Source organism: Aegilops tauschii, chromosome 6 (assembly GCF_002575655.3).
Source record: "Aegilops tauschii subsp. strangulata cultivar AL8/78 chromosome 6, Aet v6.0, whole genome shotgun sequence".
NCBI lineage: Eukaryota > Viridiplantae > Streptophyta > Magnoliopsida > Poales > Poaceae > Aegilops > Aegilops tauschii.
In genome coordinates this window covers 304,428,329-304,445,660 of record NC_053040.3, presented here as the reverse complement: position 1 = coordinate 304,445,660, position 17,332 = coordinate 304,428,329, and the positions used below count along the sequence as shown (strand labels likewise).

The window sequence follows — 17,332 nt, the reverse complement described above, 5'->3', positions numbered from 1 at the left end:
CAGGAGCGCCAGGGGCGCCATGGCCTTGCTGTTGCTGCTGTTTCTTGCGGCCCTTGCCACGGCCGGGACTACCCGAGACAGCAGCAGGCGGAGCAGGCGCGGTTGGGCGAGGCGCCGGGGTAGCCGGCGGTGCAGGCGTGGGGGAGCCGGAGAAGTGGTTGGCGACGAGGGCGGTCGCCTGGATATGCTGTGCATGGCGCGCGAGGCGCCGTTCCTCCTGCAAAAGAGCGCCACGAGCACGGGCGAAAGTCAGTCCAGCAGGGTTGATGGTGAGGGCGGCGATGCAGTGGCCGAACTCGCAGTTCAGCCCGTTGATGAACGTGGTGAGCATGTCCTGGTCGGTGACCAGAGTGCCCACGTCGCGAAGTGTGTCGGAGAGACACTTGAGACGGCTCGATTTGGGAGAGCAAACACAGCTTCGCCATCCAGCTCAAATTCATTTTTCCTTTGAATTACTCTTTTTTTGAATTTCGCACCGGAAACTTTTCTAGGAGAAGTTCGAATCCGTTCCGTTCGCTGGCGAAGGTGGTCACGGAGAGATCTCCTTGGACGAGGTTGAGGAAGTCTCGCTTGGCGAAGCAGGAGCGTTGAAGACGGTTGTCGCGGAAGAGGTCGGTGATGACGGTCCAAGCGTTGGCGGCGGTGTTGGAGGGCTGGATGATGATCTCGAGGATATCTTTGGAGACAATGGTGTATAGCCAGGAGACGATACATTGATCGATTTGGGTCCACTCGACGTCGCCCAGCGCCATAAGAGCGTCAACGGAGCCATCAATGTGATCGAGAAGACTGAGCTTGCGGAAAGTGAGGTTTAAGAAGGTTTGCCAGATGCAGAAGTTGGACTCGTCGAAGTCGAGGATGACGGTGACGTGGTTACGTATGTTGATGAGCTGGATGGTGATGGCACTAGGAGCAGCAGGATTGACAGAGCTAGCGGCAAAGGGGTTGGAGGGTTGGGACCCGGATGCGAGGGAGGAGTTGGGAGTAGAGGCGAAGTCGCCGAAATCCATGGCTATGGTAGCAACGACGGGCAGGGCTAGTGGCTGATGCTAGGGCTCGGCAGCTAGGGGTGTAGCGGAAGCAAGTCACAGGAAGGAAAGAAAAACTGATACCATGTAGACTAGATAGTTTAGGAGAATATGATCGCTGCATTAGAGGCCCAGAGGGCGCACATATATACAGTTACATTGCCAGCCAGTGGCGAAGCCAATGTATAGGCTGTGTAGTCAAATGACTACACAACTTTGTGGAAAAAGTATCATATATAAGCACAAATCATGCCAAAAATAATACAAAATTTGTAGAAATACATATATCTTGACAACACAAGATTGAGTTGACTACACATGATTAAAATCCTGGCACCGCCACTGTTGCCAGCCTATACTTGTCCTCCAAGATCTAATCCTAGTTTAAAAGGAAAGAATAGATATGGAGGTGCAGATAGGAAGGTTAGGATTACATCAAGTATGTACGCTAATACATGCTACCTTATTCTTACACCGATCAATCTTTTCAAGAAATGAACCCTAGCTCCCATCCATCAAAAGAAGGGGGGAAAACTTCCAATCGGCCGACTGATAACATGGGCGCGTCCACCACCTCGCGCGGGCGACGCACGCCCCTTGGTGCCCAACGCACCGCTTATCGTTTTTGTGTGAGATGTAGTGTGCGAGTCAACTCCATCCTAACTCCTCCCCATGCTTCTCTTCCGCATCTATTGTTGTGGCGGCCCTCGCGTATGTTGGTGTTCCTCTGGTCGTCGTCCGTCTCCTCCATCCATCTAATCTCTCATCCTCTTCTCTCCCACAATCCATTCGCACTGGTCATCAGCTCATCACTTGAGCACAAGCATGGTCGCCTCCCGTGCACAAGTCCACCCATCTCCTCATCCTCCATTGTCGTCCATGGCCGGATGGTGCAGAGGAGCGTGGTGGATCACCGCCGATGCTGCAACATGTGTGTGTGTTGTAAGAGGTGGAGCTATGACGAGCTGGCTGCTCGGTGATGTTGTCGTTATTGCTGGAGGTGACGACAACATGGTCCATATTGCAATGGGTGACCGCAACATGGTTTATGTTGCAGTGGGTGACCAAAGGCCCCACGTCATTCAAGCTGGTGATGACCACACCATGTCTCATGTTGCAATGGATGACCAAAGCACATGTCATGTATACGCATAATCGTAACAAGGTCCGTGTTGCAAACCAACCAAGCACAACAAGCAAAGGTTGCGGCTGACGTGGTGGGAGATCGAACGGATGTCTCGTGCGCCATCTAACGTCTGCCGAGGCGGTCGATCTAATTGGTTGGTAACCCGGCCGGCAGTAAAGAAAGGTAAACGTCCTCAGTCTCCGAGAGAAGTACTTTGCACCCATATGATTGCGGGAGCCAATTACATGATGTTTCAAACAACCAATTTTGTTTCGGAGGTTGACGCGCGGTGAGGCATCCGTAAAAGCCTCCGTGAGACCGTGACGTGACAGGCGCGGGAGACTCACTGGATGCACCTCGGAGCCAAACCGACGGCGACGGTTGGTTGCACTTTATATGCCCCGCTAACCGATCTTTGCTTCCCTCACAGCAAAGAGACGGTGAGCATGGCCATGGGCGCGCACTGCTCGTGGTTGCTGAGATCCCTCCTGCCGTCGCTGTGGGAGGCGGAGGTGGCCATCTCCGCCGTGGCACTTCTCGCCGCCGCCGTCGCGCTGCTCCTCATCCTCGAGGAGACCGCGTCCGCCACCTCCCCGCCTTTTTCCACGACTAAGAGCTACGACCGAGACCGCCGGTGCCGGACGCGGGGCAGCGCAAAGGGAAGCAGGGCGTTCGCTGAACCAGGATGCGCCGGCGACGAGGTGAGATCGATCGAGCATGCGTACACGGCGTGCATACATTGACCTGCATTCCCCCCTCAAATGGTAGGACAGCTTATTTTCCCTGATCAACCCTGCAGATCACTCTTGTGGCTGACAGCTCTGGCTCTCGGAGCTCCACCGCGTACGTGATCAAGGTACCCTTTTATCCAAGTTCCAACATACTACTAATACTACACAGCTAGCACCTGGCTAGCAGAGAAGAGAGAAACGGCGCCTGTTCTTACTCTGCTTATGTGTTGCTGCGTCAGCTGGAGCTGGTGTCTGCCAAGTACCTGATCGGCGCCAACTTGAACGGGACCTCAGAACCCTACGCCGTCATCTCCCTCGGCAGGCAGAAGCGCTTCAGGTGTGCAATAACACTCCCTCCTCTTCTTAAATTTTATTCCTTTTTACTACCAAAACTTCGTATATTTAGGAATGGAGGGAGTATAATGCTGCTCTGCAATTCAAGTGAGGTGTTCATATAGTTCATACTGTGCTTGTGCGTGCAGTCCCATGGTGCCTAGCCAAAGAAATCCCGTGTGGGGGGAGGCGTTCAGCTTCCTGGCCAGAGAACTTCCAGCTGAGGTATGATTATGAACGAACAGCTTCCTACACATTCTTTCATCATCTCTATCCACAGCAAACACGATGATTACCTTTTTCTTCTCCTAGAACATAGAAATGTGTTTTTTCTCTCTTGAGAATCTGAAAGGTGTTCTTTTGGAAATATAGTCTAGAACCCATTCGCTCTACTAGTCGCTTTTAATCATCGTCACACACTCACAAATAGTCCACCCGCCGTCCCTGCGGGCCCACTGCCGCCGAGACTCTAATCATGGATGTCTCAGTTCAAAAAGGAACAAAAATGTCTCAGTATATACCACTACCTCCGATCCATATTAAATGTTGAGGTACTAAAACCACAAAGCGTGAGTATATGAGTTAAATTAGCCGGCTCTTTGATTCACAAAGCGTGGTTCCAGTTTGAATATGTTAAGCGTGAAAGAAGAGCAATACGGCATGATGGAGTAGAGATTAGACAAATGCTCCGCAAAGAAAAGCACAGGGTGTATGCCAACCTACAGTGTTAGTAGTACAAAGCAATGCTTTTGCGCCATGCAGTGCTGCTGTTAGTTTTATTTCATTCTCTCTGAGAATCTTCAGAGAGCACGGCATACATATAGTAGTGCCGAGCCGGCTTGCCGACGATCTTTCGGAACCGTGGCAGAAAGTAGTAGCATCATAATTTTTTTGAAAGGCACTTACTTTCCCACGAAGACAGTGGTCCAAATAATATAGGGTAAATTAGAGTGCACCTGACGCCATCGATCCTCGATTCAGGCTTTGAATAGTGAACTGAACAATGGGCTGCAGGTTGTCAAAAGTAGTTATGGGAGAGTGCAGTGCGTGCATATGCTTGCATGCAGGTGCAGCATCATAGCCAGCTTCTCTGAAGCAACAACCGACGCACTGCTCCTGTCAATGATTCAAAAGCAAAGGTGTTACCTACCTGGAACCTGGCACAAACATCATATGAACTTTATGGGAACCAAGTTGTAAATGAAACCTGGCTAGCTAGATTTATCTGCTCAGCATGTTTCGTAAACAGAAGCTGGAACTGAGACGTTTTCAGCAAAAAAATAAAAAAATCGAGAAAATATGCCGAGGCACGCATTTGATGCCAGAGACACGCGCTTGCTCAAAAGTGTGATGTATTTTTTACTTTCTGGATAGGTAATCATAACAGTTTATGACTGGGACAATGTATGCAAACGCAAAGTCATCGGATCTGTAACTGTAGCTATCCTCGCCGAAGATGAAACAGGAGCCGTTTGGTACGACCTGGACAGCAGATCTGGTCAGGTAGGATATGCATTTATGAATAATAACCAGCCTTCCTCATCTCAGTGCTTCATCACAGTAGCCACCGCATGTACAATCCCGCTCACAACACAAGTATCGGGTTGCAGATCTGCTTGCGTATTAGCTCAAAGAAAGTGTCGTCGACTTCTGACAGGTAACGTTGATTTGAGAAATATGAACAGCATTATTTGTGAAGGTAGGCAAACATCCTTCTTATTTCACCAAATGTTTCCAGCTTCTTTAAGCAGTATACTGGAGCCAAGTCCCAGAGAAAGATCATACTCGCTAGGCAACGGTTGGCAATGACTGAAGACAGTAGTCCTCTGCACGCTACAATCGAATTCCCTCATGATGAAGTACTAATTCTCGGCAAATGATAATTGCACATACAGTATTTCATACTCACCAGGCAGCAAGCCTGGTAAGCTATCTAAAAAAAACGTATTGCATACTCAACTGAACCGAATGATTGCCTTTTCTACTTTCAGATTGTTCACCACAGTTATTCTTGTGCTCTGGAGAGGTCTTTCTTGCGCTATGGGCGTATGTGCATCTCCTCATGGCATCTGTGCTTCCAGTCACACGTATTCTCCAAGCAATTAAATGTAAGTACATGTTCTAAAAGTGCAAACCCCAAACTGATCTTTGCATGGTTTTAACTTATGAGCAAGGTAAATAATATCAGCCACGTCTGAAAATCCATGAGGTAATAAATTGTCACTCAATTATATAAATCTTGCTAACTAACACACACTAATCAGGCCATTGCTGCAGAAAATCGGTACAGTACGGATATATTGACAAGCAAGTTCAGATTCTTTTCTCTGTTCACAAATTCATCCTTATATAATTTTCTTATTATCCAATTATTTTTAGGTGATCATTCCGTTACAAGACATATATGAGGTATGCAACCTATGAAGCTCTTATTATGACCTTAATATTTGATTTTAAATGGTTGAGATGGTTAACACATGCATGATTTCACCCCACAGATAAGGAGGAGCCAGCACTCCCTTATAAACCCAGCTATTACTATATTTCTTCATACTGGCGCAGGTGGTCATGGGGTATCTCCATTGTGCTGCCAAAATGGTAAACTATTTTCTGTTGGCGTAATCTTGGGCATCCTCCTTGGAACCAAGATTATGAATTATTTTTCGATGGAATCTTTTTACAAAGTTAAATAAATCACACCCCTAGTTGTAAAACAAGATTCTATCATGGATTCGATGTGTACGCTTTCTGAAAATTTAGAAGATTTCAGTCACATGCCTAATTGGAAAACCAGGTGTTATTATGGATTATATGTCTGATTTCTGAAATTTTAACTTCAGAGAGCTTGGACTAGACCATTTCCAATTTGATACTCCTGGTAAATCTTTACTATCGAAGGCACCAACAGCAAAATGAGTCCTAGAAATATAGATCTGCTGTTGTTGTTTTCATCTTCCATGTTGCAAAACTATTTATAGATTTTTCTATTGATCATCCTTGCCTTAATGGTTCAGGAAGCGTAAGGTACAAGTTCACATCCTTCTGGAACAGAAACCGTACATTTCGAGCTCTAGAGACGGCGCTGCAGAGTTACCGAGCAACATTGGAAGCCGAAAAGCAGGTATTCAGAAAGTAATCTTGTTTGGTCTTTTCATTTGCTTCTGGGGAAACCACCTGACAACCTGTACTTGTACAAGCAGGTGAGTTCACATTTGCTTCTTAAAGGAGAGAGTATGAATGTTATTAGCAGCAGAACAGACAACATAAAGACAGAAGACAGAAGAATTGGACTGACTATCACATTTCAACCTTTCATCAATGAACATGTTCTTGTAGACATAACCAGTGTGAGCATCCCAGTTAATTTTCTATTTTTGAATATGCATATTTACTTTTCGTTTCCCTAATTTTCAACATGGTATGATTTTTCAGAATACCTTCCCTGGTACACCTGAGAATTTTTTCACTGTGATACTAGGTGACGATGCAATGTTTTTCCAGCAGTACCGAAATACACGAAAAGATACAGATTTAAAGGTGTATTTTGTCAATTGCGCTATTGGCATATCCTTTTCATGGTCTCAATTTTTTTTACCAAGTTGGTTGCTGCTAGCATTAGACGACGTAACAGTCAAATGTTCTAAATTTCTCCAGCTGAGTAAGTGGCATGTCTCAGATGAGTACGGTGGAAATGTTCGTGAAGTAACTTTCAGGTCACTATGCCACAGTCCTTTGTGTCCTCCAGACACTGCGGTAACTGAATTGCAGCATGCTTCTTTCTCAAACGACAAAAGAAACCTGGTAACAAAAAAAAAGATCACTACAAATTAAATTTATGGTGGTATTTCATCCTTTAATGCAAGCATCTGTCCTTATTTGATTTCAGATCTATGAAACAAAGCAGCAAGCACACGATGTCCCATTTGGTTCTTACTTTGAGGTATTTGGATACATCTTATGGCATATTCTACATCCATGATTCTGACATGTAGTGAAAACAGAATAGTACCTTTTAAAGTGGTTAAAAATTAAACTTGTACCCTTCTGGACACGATTCAATAACGATAGCCCCCTTTCAGTTAATTGTGCACAGTATTTAGAACCTAAACCTGGAGTTTTTTCTTAACATAATGGTATATTCATACATACCCTACTAAGATATAAATGCTAGTGAACAACAAACAAAATTCCCATTTTTAACCACTTTTTTCTCGAGGTTAGACCACAAAATACTTGCTTTGGCTAGTAGATACGTAAATATTTTTCCCTGGAGGCCAACTGTAGCTGATGCCTTGGTTTCACTGTTACAGATCCACTGCAGGTGGTCTCTAAGGACAACCTCTAGTTCAACATGTCAAGTGGATGTAAAGATTGGTAAGTTCAATTCCTATCAAGTTTTCCTTTAGAAAATTCCTACTATGTTTATCCAGCACAAGATGTATCGGGTAAATACTACATTTAAATTTGTGCACCTAATAGGTGTGAACATGAAGAAGTGGTGCATTTTGCAATCAAAAATAAAATCTGGAGCAACTGAGGAGGTATGCCGTACCATCTTGTTCATTTTAAGGTCTCCATGCTGGCAAGATGGAGTACTGATAATTCACATCTGTAACATGAAAGAAATGGCATAGTTTAGGATTCTAACCATCCGCCCACTTTGAATAATAACTGTATTGAACTATCCAGCATTCAGAAGTTATTTCATCATAATTCAGATTAAAGGGATCAATCTGATAACAATTGATGAAAGAACAAAATGTCCGGGATTCAGGCAACCTCTTGGTTCTTAGACATCACTGATTAGGAATATGACAAGAAGATGATAAAATGACTCCAAGTTGATCTGCACCACACAACCCTCAATTAATGTAAACAATAGAAACGATATAGGTAAATGGAAACTGTACTTTGATGTTCCACAAACAGCATTTGACAATGTCTTCCTAACATGATCTGGACCTTCTGGTGCAGTACAGGAGAGAAGTTTGCAAGATTTTGGAGGCTGCCAGTGATTATACCGTCAAAGCTGAGTCAAATGGGCCAAATAGGGAAGATATTGTGGTGACATCTTCAGCATAACGAACTGCACAAGAAAACCACCTGCATATTTCTGTGTACGCATACATACAGGACATATTTGCAGAATTTGGAGGCTGCTTGCGCTGTAACCTGAAAGCTTCGTCGAAGAGCCAAGCCAATGATGATACTGTTGCAACATGTCCTCCATGAAAACTTGCTGTTAAAACGACCTACAAAGGTCCACCCTTGCACACAAAATGCTTCCGACAAAGTGTTGACTGTTGAGAAGGAAAAAAGATACTCCTGCAAAGTAGCATATTACTGTGAATAGCCCAACCTGGGTAGAAACCAACAAAAAGGAAATGGCAGATGATCCTAATCCACCGCATCCCTGTAAAATCCATGTACTTGCTCTATTATAGAAGTGACAAAACATAACTTGCATCAAATTATCAACTGATCTGAAAAAAAGCTGACTTTTCTACAACCTATATTTGTACATGGACAACGGACAACAGGATGGTAAACCTTATGGTAATGCTACCGATTATTTACATATACTACAATGTATGCCACCTGGTTTCCAGTAAGGCTGCAATGATGAGCACATGACAGCAATCATTATTTCCGTGACCTAAGATCATTCTCAAGTTTCTTCATCCTTGTTTCTTGGGCTTTGAGATCCCGTTCGAGTTTATTTATCTTTGATTCTTGTTCCTTTGTAATCAGAGTGAGGGCCTTGACATCTAAAGCCCCAGCGAGTTCGTTCAATGATTGCACCTGTAATAAGATTGACAAAAGAATTAATCCAGATTTATTTTCTGGAATGGTTTATGAACGATACACATTTCCCATTCAAAATTAACCACCACTTCTATTCAGAATCAAATAATAATCAAAACTATAAGTAGGATTCAACAATTACAACTTGGTGAAGGAAATATTACCCTCTTTGTAATGTAGTAGTAGATAACAGTGAAACAGAAAAGTATAGCAGGTTTATTTTGGATAGTGCGTTTATTTTAGACAGTGAATGTATTATATAATATACAAGTATAAACTAGTTGATCACTTTAAGACAAAACCGAGGGGAAAAACATTGGATATTATGGTGCAAGGGCTCTGCAATCAGGCCACTTGTGATCTTGCTTTCTCTCTGGGGTCTTAATGAAATTAGTTGCAGTTCGAATTTAGCAGCAGTTGGGTGCTCTAACTCTCTAAGAAACTGAACCAAACTTGGGTGGAGCTCATGAAATAGTGAATTTCGTAGAAGTTACCTCTAACGCCCCGGCCAAACCCACCGGTTCCTGGCTGTTGCGCCTGGGATCTACCCACCGGTTCCTGGCTGTTGCGCCTGGGATCTAGACTGGTCCCATAGACCAACACTAGTCTTTACTACGCACTTTGTCCTCACTCGTGCGCACCTGGGATCAACTTCCCAGTCGGTCACCCATCCTCAAATTGCTCCAAGCCAAGCACACTTAACTTTGAGGTTCCTTCCGGATGGGCTCCCGGAAAAGAAGGTGCACCTTGTTGATATGAGTAGTTTATCATTCCTATTAAGCTGGGATGTCACATACCCCAATTTGATAATCTCGTCTAAGCTACTCCAGAGTGCGGTACTTGAGCAGGGGCATAGAATTGAATTATAATAAATCATGTGTACTCTTTCACCAGTTCAAAGCTATTGAGCTGAATTATCTTCAGCTGAGTTTGCACGTTAGATATCAGATCGGAAAAAAATAGCAAGCCGAATTGAGAAATGACTTCGCGTTATATCTTGAAACTACTAATGATCACCTCCATTCAAACAACGCTTGGAAGGGCCAATAACAGATTCTATCATTCTAATAAGTACTCACCTTCTCAAGGAGTTGCAGCCGTTGATCCATATCATTAACACAATCACCCTGTCTTGTAATCACCTTGACGACATACATCAAATGGGTTTGTAGAAACCGCGAACAATGGTTATCAAGAGAACACTGTGGAAAGGCTGTTTCACAGCCAATTCTAAAAAACGGGCAGTTGGTAAGCTTCATAGGGCAAACTGTTCCACAATGTTTGTCCATCTCAGACCGCATAACATGTTGTTCACACAGCTGCTCGCATGGTAGGAGCTTGAATGGGCAGACAGCGTCATGCTTTTCGGTATGAATAGCACAGAAAGAAGCTACACATCCATCATTTGTGCAGTTCAGTATCCTAAATTTGCATTGACTTGTGTGCTCAGCTAGCTTATCTGGCATGTCAAATCTCTCGGGGCAATGGAAAATGCCTTTACTGTCTATGTTCTCCAGAATAGCCCATGCAGTCGCCTTCCTTTCATCCTGGGCCCACGAGTTATCCGTCTCTAACTTTTGCATGAAGTCTTTAATTTTGTTCAGGCGGCTTTCGCTAGAAAAAAGCCCAGAGACATGGCTCAGCATGCCCCTTTTTGAGGTCACAAACTCATCGATCAAGTCTGACAGGAACTCCGTCGGCCTGGAGGATGCTTTTGTTAATTGATCTGAATGATCCTCGCCTCCATCCATAGATTGGCGAACAAGTGTTTCAGATCTCTGACTCATGTACCCTGATAGTTCGGTCTTCATGCCAATAGCTACAGATGCTGGGCTCTTGAACATATCACCAGTGGTGCTGTCCACTGAAGCTGTGGCCAATGCATGAAGTAAGAGCTGTGTCATGCTATGTACGACCTCTACGTCAGATAGATTGCACAGAAAATTTAAGCCTTTGTCCTCTGACGTGTTCTCAAGGTTGTCCATTGGAACTCTGAATCAGTACAACGGCATCCTGAAAGAAAGAAAAAGGTGAGATGAATGAACAAAGAGTTAGGCTCTCATATTGTGAAGCGATCTATTAGGTGTATTCTGTAGCTTTGAATTTCACAAAAAAATTAACCCTAATGCAATCTAAGATCCTAAAATCAACACGATCCACTATGGCAGATTCAAATTATCTTTGAAGAGTGCAGCACAGAACCTATGAAGTCATTTTTGTATTTGAACGATTTAACATCGATTAGCTTATTTCCAGCTAACTACTGTATATTGGAACAACAGAATGTTTTTCTTGGGAGTGGCTAGGTCTCATCTAAATGAGAGTTAACTGAAGTCTCATCTAACTCCCACACCGTTTTATTTTATGCTGAGATTTGGGTATAGGTGTGAATCCTTTTTTTTTTACGAAATTCCAACTACAGTACTACGCACAACCAAACCGAATGGACAAACTGTTAGAGTCAATGATCATCACTCAATCAGCAACTGAGTTAGTATCCCGCAAGGTAGATGAAATAATGAGGCATTCGATGCTCTTAACACTACATTAGCCGACGGGTTAGTCGCCATCAACTCCCACAGAAGCCTCCGTGACAACAAACTAACCTCGGGTGGAGGCGCCGACGAGGAGGATCCACCGGAAATCAGAGCCAAAAGTCCACGAGCCGCCGGACAGGGAGGGCTGGCCGTCGATGGAGATAGGGAAACGACCGGCGGGGAGACTGCAGCGATCCGATGGAACGCTGAAGAGACCACCTGAGTGAGCGGAGAGCCGGCGGCGTCAGCGCCGGGGAGCAGGAAACTGGAGCAATTGGGGACTCGGGGCTCTGTCCCGTGAGCCCGTGACGACCCTCAGCTCTGGGCTCTGGGCTCTGGGCCGCGGGCCACGTCTATTTGGACCGTGTGGACAATCTGTCGATAGGATCGGACGGCGGGGAAGGTACCCACCGGCCACCGTTGTTTCCTTTTTCCGGCGGCATCCAGGACCTTCCAGAACCCCAGGTTCCAGCTTCCTTCGTCGTCCTCCTCGCTAATCGCTATCACGCCACCGAAACAGCCTCCTCCCCCTTCTCCCGGAACCAAAAACCCTAGCAAAGGGAGGGCCCCGCCGCGCGGCGCCATGGACGCCATCCGGAAGCAGCTGGACCAGCTCATGGGCGCCAACCGCAATGGCGACGTCCGGGAGGTCAGCCGCAAGTACTACGACCGCGACGTCTGCCGCCTCTTCCTCGCCGGCCTATGCCCCCACGACCTCTTCCAGCTCACCGTGCGTTTCCTCTTCTGCTGGCACACTGCTGCTGTAATTTCGATCGGGATTAGGCGCGGTGCGGCTCGCTGATATGTTTTTGTGTTGTTGGTGTTTTGCAGAAGATGGACATGGGTCCGTGCCCTAAGCTGCATTCCTTGCAGCTCCGCAAGGAGTATCCTACCACTCGAGTTCATCTCAATTTTGTGCGTGTAATTTTAGGGCAATATATGGACGGATTTGTGGAGATGACCACATTAGTTCAGTTTATTTCCCCTTCGCATAGTGCGGTTTGGATTGAAGAAGTTTTGAGTGCTCGTTTGAGGTGAGGGTAGAATAGATTGGAGGGACTTTTGATTGTCTGGACTACCTGCCTTTTTTATTTAATACTGGGCTTGGATGATTGTATGGAGTCATGGATCATGCACTTTGAACGACACAACTTAGCTACATTTTGCTTGTCAAGATTATTGTGACCTCCATATTGATCAAAATGAACCTTTGAAATTTATTCAAATGTTGATGGACTGCTAAGAACAATGTGTGTTAAGCTTTAGGTTTGCAAAAGTAGTGTGTGCGTTGTTTCGTTGTATGAGATTTGATATTGAGCCTCCTGTTGATCGACAATTCGAATATAAATTATAGTATTGTTATGGTGCAAGTTCAGAGGCAAAAGACAACAATGAACTGTGAAGCATTAGGTTTGTGATATAGAGGGCTTCCCCTCTGAATCCAATGTTAGTGCTGCAACCTTTCCTAATCAACCAAATCTAGGTCCCTTCTCTTATTAGGTCACCTTTAATGTTATGGTGAGAAAACGAGGTTTGAATGCTTTATCTTTTTTTGTTTTAAACGCTTTACTCGTCCTAAATTGCAGTCTTGAGTTAACAAGGAATTCCTGAGGAATTAGTGATAGTTGTTTAGTTGTACGCTGTTGTTCTGATAAGTAACAGTGAAGCACATACACATTTCTTTTGGTTACATTCCCATGCATATCTCTATGGTAGCATGTTTGCAGTTGGGTACGGAGGATCTGTTCTGTTGCTTCCTGAACTAAGTAATAGATACGAGGAGGCCAAAGCCAAAGGTATGGACAACTATGATCATGAATTGGAAGAAACTGTAGAAAGACTGATAGTTGAGTGCGAGAGAAAGATTCAAAGAGCCCTTAAGCGTTTGGAGGAGGAAGACGCCAAGGCAGCTATTGCAATTTCTATCACTGAGGTTACACAGGTACCTCATGTTAATTACTCTTCTGATCCCATTAATACCATGTTTGATTATTTCATTGTGGAAACTGAATGGTGAAAGATAATGTTTACTTGCAAAACCAGAGTAAAGAGGTACTCGAGTTCTCCAAACAAATTAAGGAGAAGATGAAGGAGATAGACACTTTTGGTAAGTCCTTTTTGTTTCTCCCACAACTATGTTATTGTTCAATATTTCTCTTTGTTACTAAGTTACTATATTCTTTTATTTATGCCCAACGGTTCTGTGCTCAGTTTCCTCTGGAATACCATTCTTCCAATTATTTATCTTTATGAAACCTCTGAAAATTCTTCTACTATGAAATTACTTCCTCCGTTCGGGTTTATTAGTCCCTCTCGTATTTTGTGTCAAATTTGGACCATAGATTTAATTAGCAAAATATAAGTTACTTGCCACAAAAATAGTATCATTGAAAATTTCTTTTGAATATGAATCTCACAATATAATTTTTGTGGCATATAACTTAAAGTATATGTGTTTGCAACTTAGCATTTGATTCTTTGCGCTTGTTGCTCCTGTAGACTTTGATGGAAACACTGAGGGCAAAATTCGGGCTACTGAAGAGGTTGATAAACTCAAGGAACAGAGAGCTGAAGAGCAGGTATTTCTGGGGCCGCTATCAAATTTTACCACACTGGAGTTGTCTGAACTTAAGTATATAGCTGAATTTATTTCCACCATGTGCCTTCCATAACGATTTTATTCTCATTTGAAGGCAAAGCTGCTCCTTGAAGCCTTTAATAAGGACCGTGTTTTGTTAGTGAATTCTCTCCAAACTGCTACGCAATCAACAGCACCTGCTGCTCCAGATGCTCGTACACAAGAAATGATTAATGAAAAGCTCAAAAAAGCAGAGGAACTAGGTGTGTTTCATTAACCATACTTCCTGCAGCCTCCTTTGCTTGACTACTAGAGCACAAATCATTGTTTATCTGGTGTTGTATTGATGCATAATAATGTACAAACAACATTTGTTCTGAACAGGTGAAAGTGGGATGATTGATGAAGCACAAAAACTGTTGGATGAAGCAGAAGCTCTGAAGAAGGTTAATATCTATCTTTAGCATTTAAATCTATTGGAGCAGCTGACTAGATGTTACGGTAGCTCTCGTCTGCTTTAGTTGCCAAAGTACCATTTCTCTTTCTGATGTATTTTGTTTTGATCTCTAACCAGCTGGGTGCGCGGCCACAGCCTGTTCCTGACTCGGCAAAAATGTCCACTCACGTTCAAATTGTAAGTAACTCAGATTTTCCTTGTGCAATCCACAACAAAAATTCAATCCTTTTGCTAACTGCATGGAGACCTACTTATTGGATTAGCTATGTGATAGGGCTACTCTTGTCGTGAAGTTTCAGGCAGAAAAGTTGTATAGCAATAATAACATATTCAGTTCGTCTCCATTTATTTATATATTGATTTTGTGCATTTGTAATCTTTTGTTCAGACTGATCAAAAGTTACGCCTGTGTGACATATGTGGAGCATTCTTGAGCGTGTATGACAGGTAAATTCATTTCCTTTGGCTTAACCAGGAATTTCCACCATGGAGTCATGAGTATAGTGGTGTATGGGGTTTCAAGTGCTTCAGCTTTTGACAGACGCCTGTGCCTCCTTTTTCACCAGCAGGCTTTTGGGTCCAGTTTTACGAGGATTACTTTTGCAGCTAAAGAATGTGCGTGTTTATTTATACATGTTTTTGTCCTTGTGGATCATAGATGTCTTGTCAAGGGTTTAATGTAACTTGCAAACTTGTTGAGAACTTGTTGTTTATAGCTATGCTCTTGGCTAATTTTTTTTCTTCCAAACAGTGACCGGCGTTTAGCAGATCATTTCGGAGGGAAACTCCATATGGGTTATATGCTAATACGTGAGAAGTTGTCTGAACTGCAGGTTAGTTTTCAGAATAATCTTTTGAGTGAAGCGTAGGCCTGCAGAGTTACATGTTAGTACCAGATTTTGCTAACATGGCTGGCTTATTGTCTTCCTTTGTTAGTACCTGAATTGTTCTGTACTTGTTTATTTGGGATTATATAAGACTGGTGTTGCTTCTGTCTTTTTTGCGTGTACAGGAAGAGAAAAACAAAAGGCGCAAGGTGGACCGAACTGAACATGACAGAAGGTCTCTTAGGCTTCCTAGCTTTAAAGTCTCCTAACAGAGCAACAATTTTTTGTTAATTATTGTGCTAAAAGCTGCCTTGTACAAACAACTAGATCCAAGGAAAGGAGCACAGAACGTGATAGAGCATCGAGCAGGGACCGTCATAGAGTAGATCGAAGCAGCAGTCGTGACAGGCACAGGGATTATGACCGTAGAAGTAGCCATGATCGCTACCATGACAGAGAAAGTAGATATGACCATGATAAAGAATCAGGGAGATCTCGTAGCTATGATTCGAGGAGCCGCCGAAGGTCACGTTCCCCAAGGGATAGTTCTAGGGACTATGACCGACACGGGTATGCTTACATCTATTCTAGTTACCGCATAATGTTTGAATTATGCATATTCCTTCCTCTGTTGCTATCTCTTGCTATTATTACTAGACAAAAACAAGTCAACTGAAACCCCACCAGGTTATGTGTGAATGAAACTTGAAATTACTTACAAGATATAAATCTTCAGCTCACTTGGTGCATATAAACTTGTAGATCAGATTCCTATATACAGTTCATTATTATATACTCTCTCTGTAAAGAAATATAAGATCGTTGAAATATAAGATTGTTTAGGTCACTACAGAGGAAGTAGTTCATTATTATTCTTATTGTGTAATATATGACTTAATTATATCAATAGCGTGCGAGCACTCATGAAATGCAACTGACTTATTTCGGTGTCTCTGCAGGCGTCGTGACCGTTGAGATGGGCACTAGATACAGGCAAGCTTGCATTAGATTTTCTGAGGGTTCTGCCTAGGATGACAAGAATGGCCGGCTTGCAACTGGAGGAAGGCACATGTTTCTATTAGTATATGTACATATATGTGCATCTTCCTTCACCCCATAACCCATGAACGTGATATGTTGAACCATTTATCTGTTATGGCTTTAACCAGTTGCCAACCTTATGTACTTCATGGTATCCCTTGCCAAAACGTCCCTGTTGATTTCTCAAGTTATTCTGTCTTGAATTGAGATAGAGAAAAATTGACCCTGAAACCGTAGAATAATAGTTCTACAATAAATTTTCATTAAATAAAATTTATATACATATTAGTAGTAACAGAAAAGAAAGGAAGTAGTATATCAACATTCAACCAATGCCCTTTTTTGGAAACATGATGTGCTTTAGAAGAGGTGGTCAGTCCAGAACTTGATGATTGCTGCTTTGGATGGCTTGGCTCTTTTTTCTGCGACAGAAAGATCACCTTGAGGTAGTATATCCATCCTTGAAAGTGGGGTACTGCCTGCCTGAAGATTTTATAATTTCTGATGATGGATCAAATACCCCAGCATCCCATGATCACAAATTCACAATATCCAGGGCAATATCTCTTGGGAGGACCTGCATGGCTAGGCTGATCGCATCAAATCAAGAAGTACCTCTATTTTTGGTGGGCATTAAATATTTCCTAGCATCTGAGGGCAAATGGTTCCTAGAATAAGTGCGTTGAAGTTTCTTCCACCTTGTCATCATAAAGAACACAGTTGTATCTCAAGGTACTGATTTTCTGTTCAATAGGTTCCTGTTGTCCGACTCTGTCATAGAGCAATTACCAGAAAAAGGAGCCGTGCTTGGGTACACCCCATTTTAAAAAGTTCACAAATTTTGATGCAAATGAAGGGTTGAGATTAGA

At 43.5% G+C, this 17,332-nt stretch overlaps 3 protein-coding genes across 22 annotated transcripts; 2 read left to right on the top strand and 1 right to left on the bottom strand.

Annotated features, from left to right (window-relative positions):
* The first annotated feature begins 1,263 nt into the window (after positions 1-1,263).
* Positions 1,264-8,471, top strand: LOC109758563 (BAG-associated GRAM protein 1). 2 transcript variants are annotated; one of them, XM_020317421.4, is made up of 18 exons: positions 1,264-2,855; positions 2,954-3,010; positions 3,125-3,222; positions 3,368-3,443; positions 4,593-4,721; positions 4,829-4,875; positions 4,957-5,077; positions 5,210-5,326; positions 5,598-5,627; positions 5,717-5,816; positions 6,233-6,339; positions 6,419-6,565; positions 6,651-6,755; positions 6,873-7,019; positions 7,105-7,158; positions 7,529-7,592; positions 7,698-7,759; positions 8,193-8,471. In XM_020317421.4, the coding sequence occupies exons 1-18, from the start codon at positions 2,505-2,507 to the stop codon at positions 8,298-8,300; spliced, it is 1,920 nt and encodes a 639-aa protein (XP_020173010.2). In that variant the 5' UTR covers positions 1,264-2,504; the 3' UTR covers positions 8,301-8,471. The 2 variants fall into 2 exon arrangements, with proteins under 2 accessions (XP_020173010.2, XP_045085861.1); XM_045229926.2 differs by having other exon boundaries at positions 6,651-7,019.
* On the bottom strand, positions 3,738-11,897 carry LOC109758564 (uncharacterized). Of its 16 annotated transcripts, none has more exons than XR_012187811.1 (8): positions 11,630-11,897; positions 10,103-11,036; positions 8,817-9,020; positions 8,181-8,543; positions 7,998-8,064; positions 7,771-7,827; positions 6,279-7,016; positions 3,738-4,334 (listed from the first exon to the last, which is right to left on the bottom strand). XR_012187811.1 is itself a non-coding variant. In XM_045229927.2 (6 exons), the coding sequence occupies exons 2-5, from the start codon at positions 11,006-11,008 to the stop codon at positions 7,779-7,781; spliced, it is 1,272 nt and encodes a 423-aa protein (XP_045085862.1). In that variant the 5' UTR covers positions 11,009-11,036; positions 11,630-11,897; the 3' UTR covers positions 3,859-7,016; positions 7,771-7,778. The 16 variants fall into 16 exon arrangements, 2 of the variants coding, with proteins under 2 accessions (XP_045085862.1, XP_040248468.1); XR_002231826.4 differs by lacking the exon at positions 3,738-4,334 and having other exon boundaries at positions 6,183-7,016; positions 8,240-8,304; positions 8,391-8,543; XR_006665409.2 differs by lacking the exon at positions 8,817-9,020 and having other exon boundaries at positions 7,998-8,223; positions 8,322-8,543.
* A 52-nt stretch (positions 11,898-11,949) lies between these two features.
* LOC109758568 (U1 snRNP-associated protein usp106) lies at positions 11,950-16,607 on the top strand. 4 transcript variants are annotated; one of them, XR_012187816.1, is made up of 14 exons: positions 11,950-12,290; positions 12,392-12,444; positions 13,334-13,502; positions 13,604-13,667; positions 14,060-14,139; positions 14,254-14,401; positions 14,523-14,584; positions 14,713-14,772; positions 14,984-15,042; positions 15,165-15,210; positions 15,347-15,428; positions 15,608-15,657; positions 15,750-15,992; positions 16,382-16,607. XR_012187816.1 is itself a non-coding variant. In XM_020317431.3 (13 exons), exons 1-13 carry the CDS (start codon positions 12,144-12,146, stop codon positions 16,395-16,397), a joined length of 1,233 nt encoding a protein of 410 aa, XP_020173020.1. In that variant the 5' UTR covers positions 11,950-12,143; the 3' UTR covers positions 16,398-16,607. The 4 variants fall into 4 exon arrangements, 2 of the variants coding, with proteins under 2 accessions (XP_020173020.1, XP_040248466.1); XR_012187815.1 differs by having other exon boundaries at positions 15,162-15,210; XM_020317431.3 differs by lacking the exon at positions 15,165-15,210.
* The last annotated feature ends 725 nt before the right edge of the window (positions 16,608-17,332 follow it).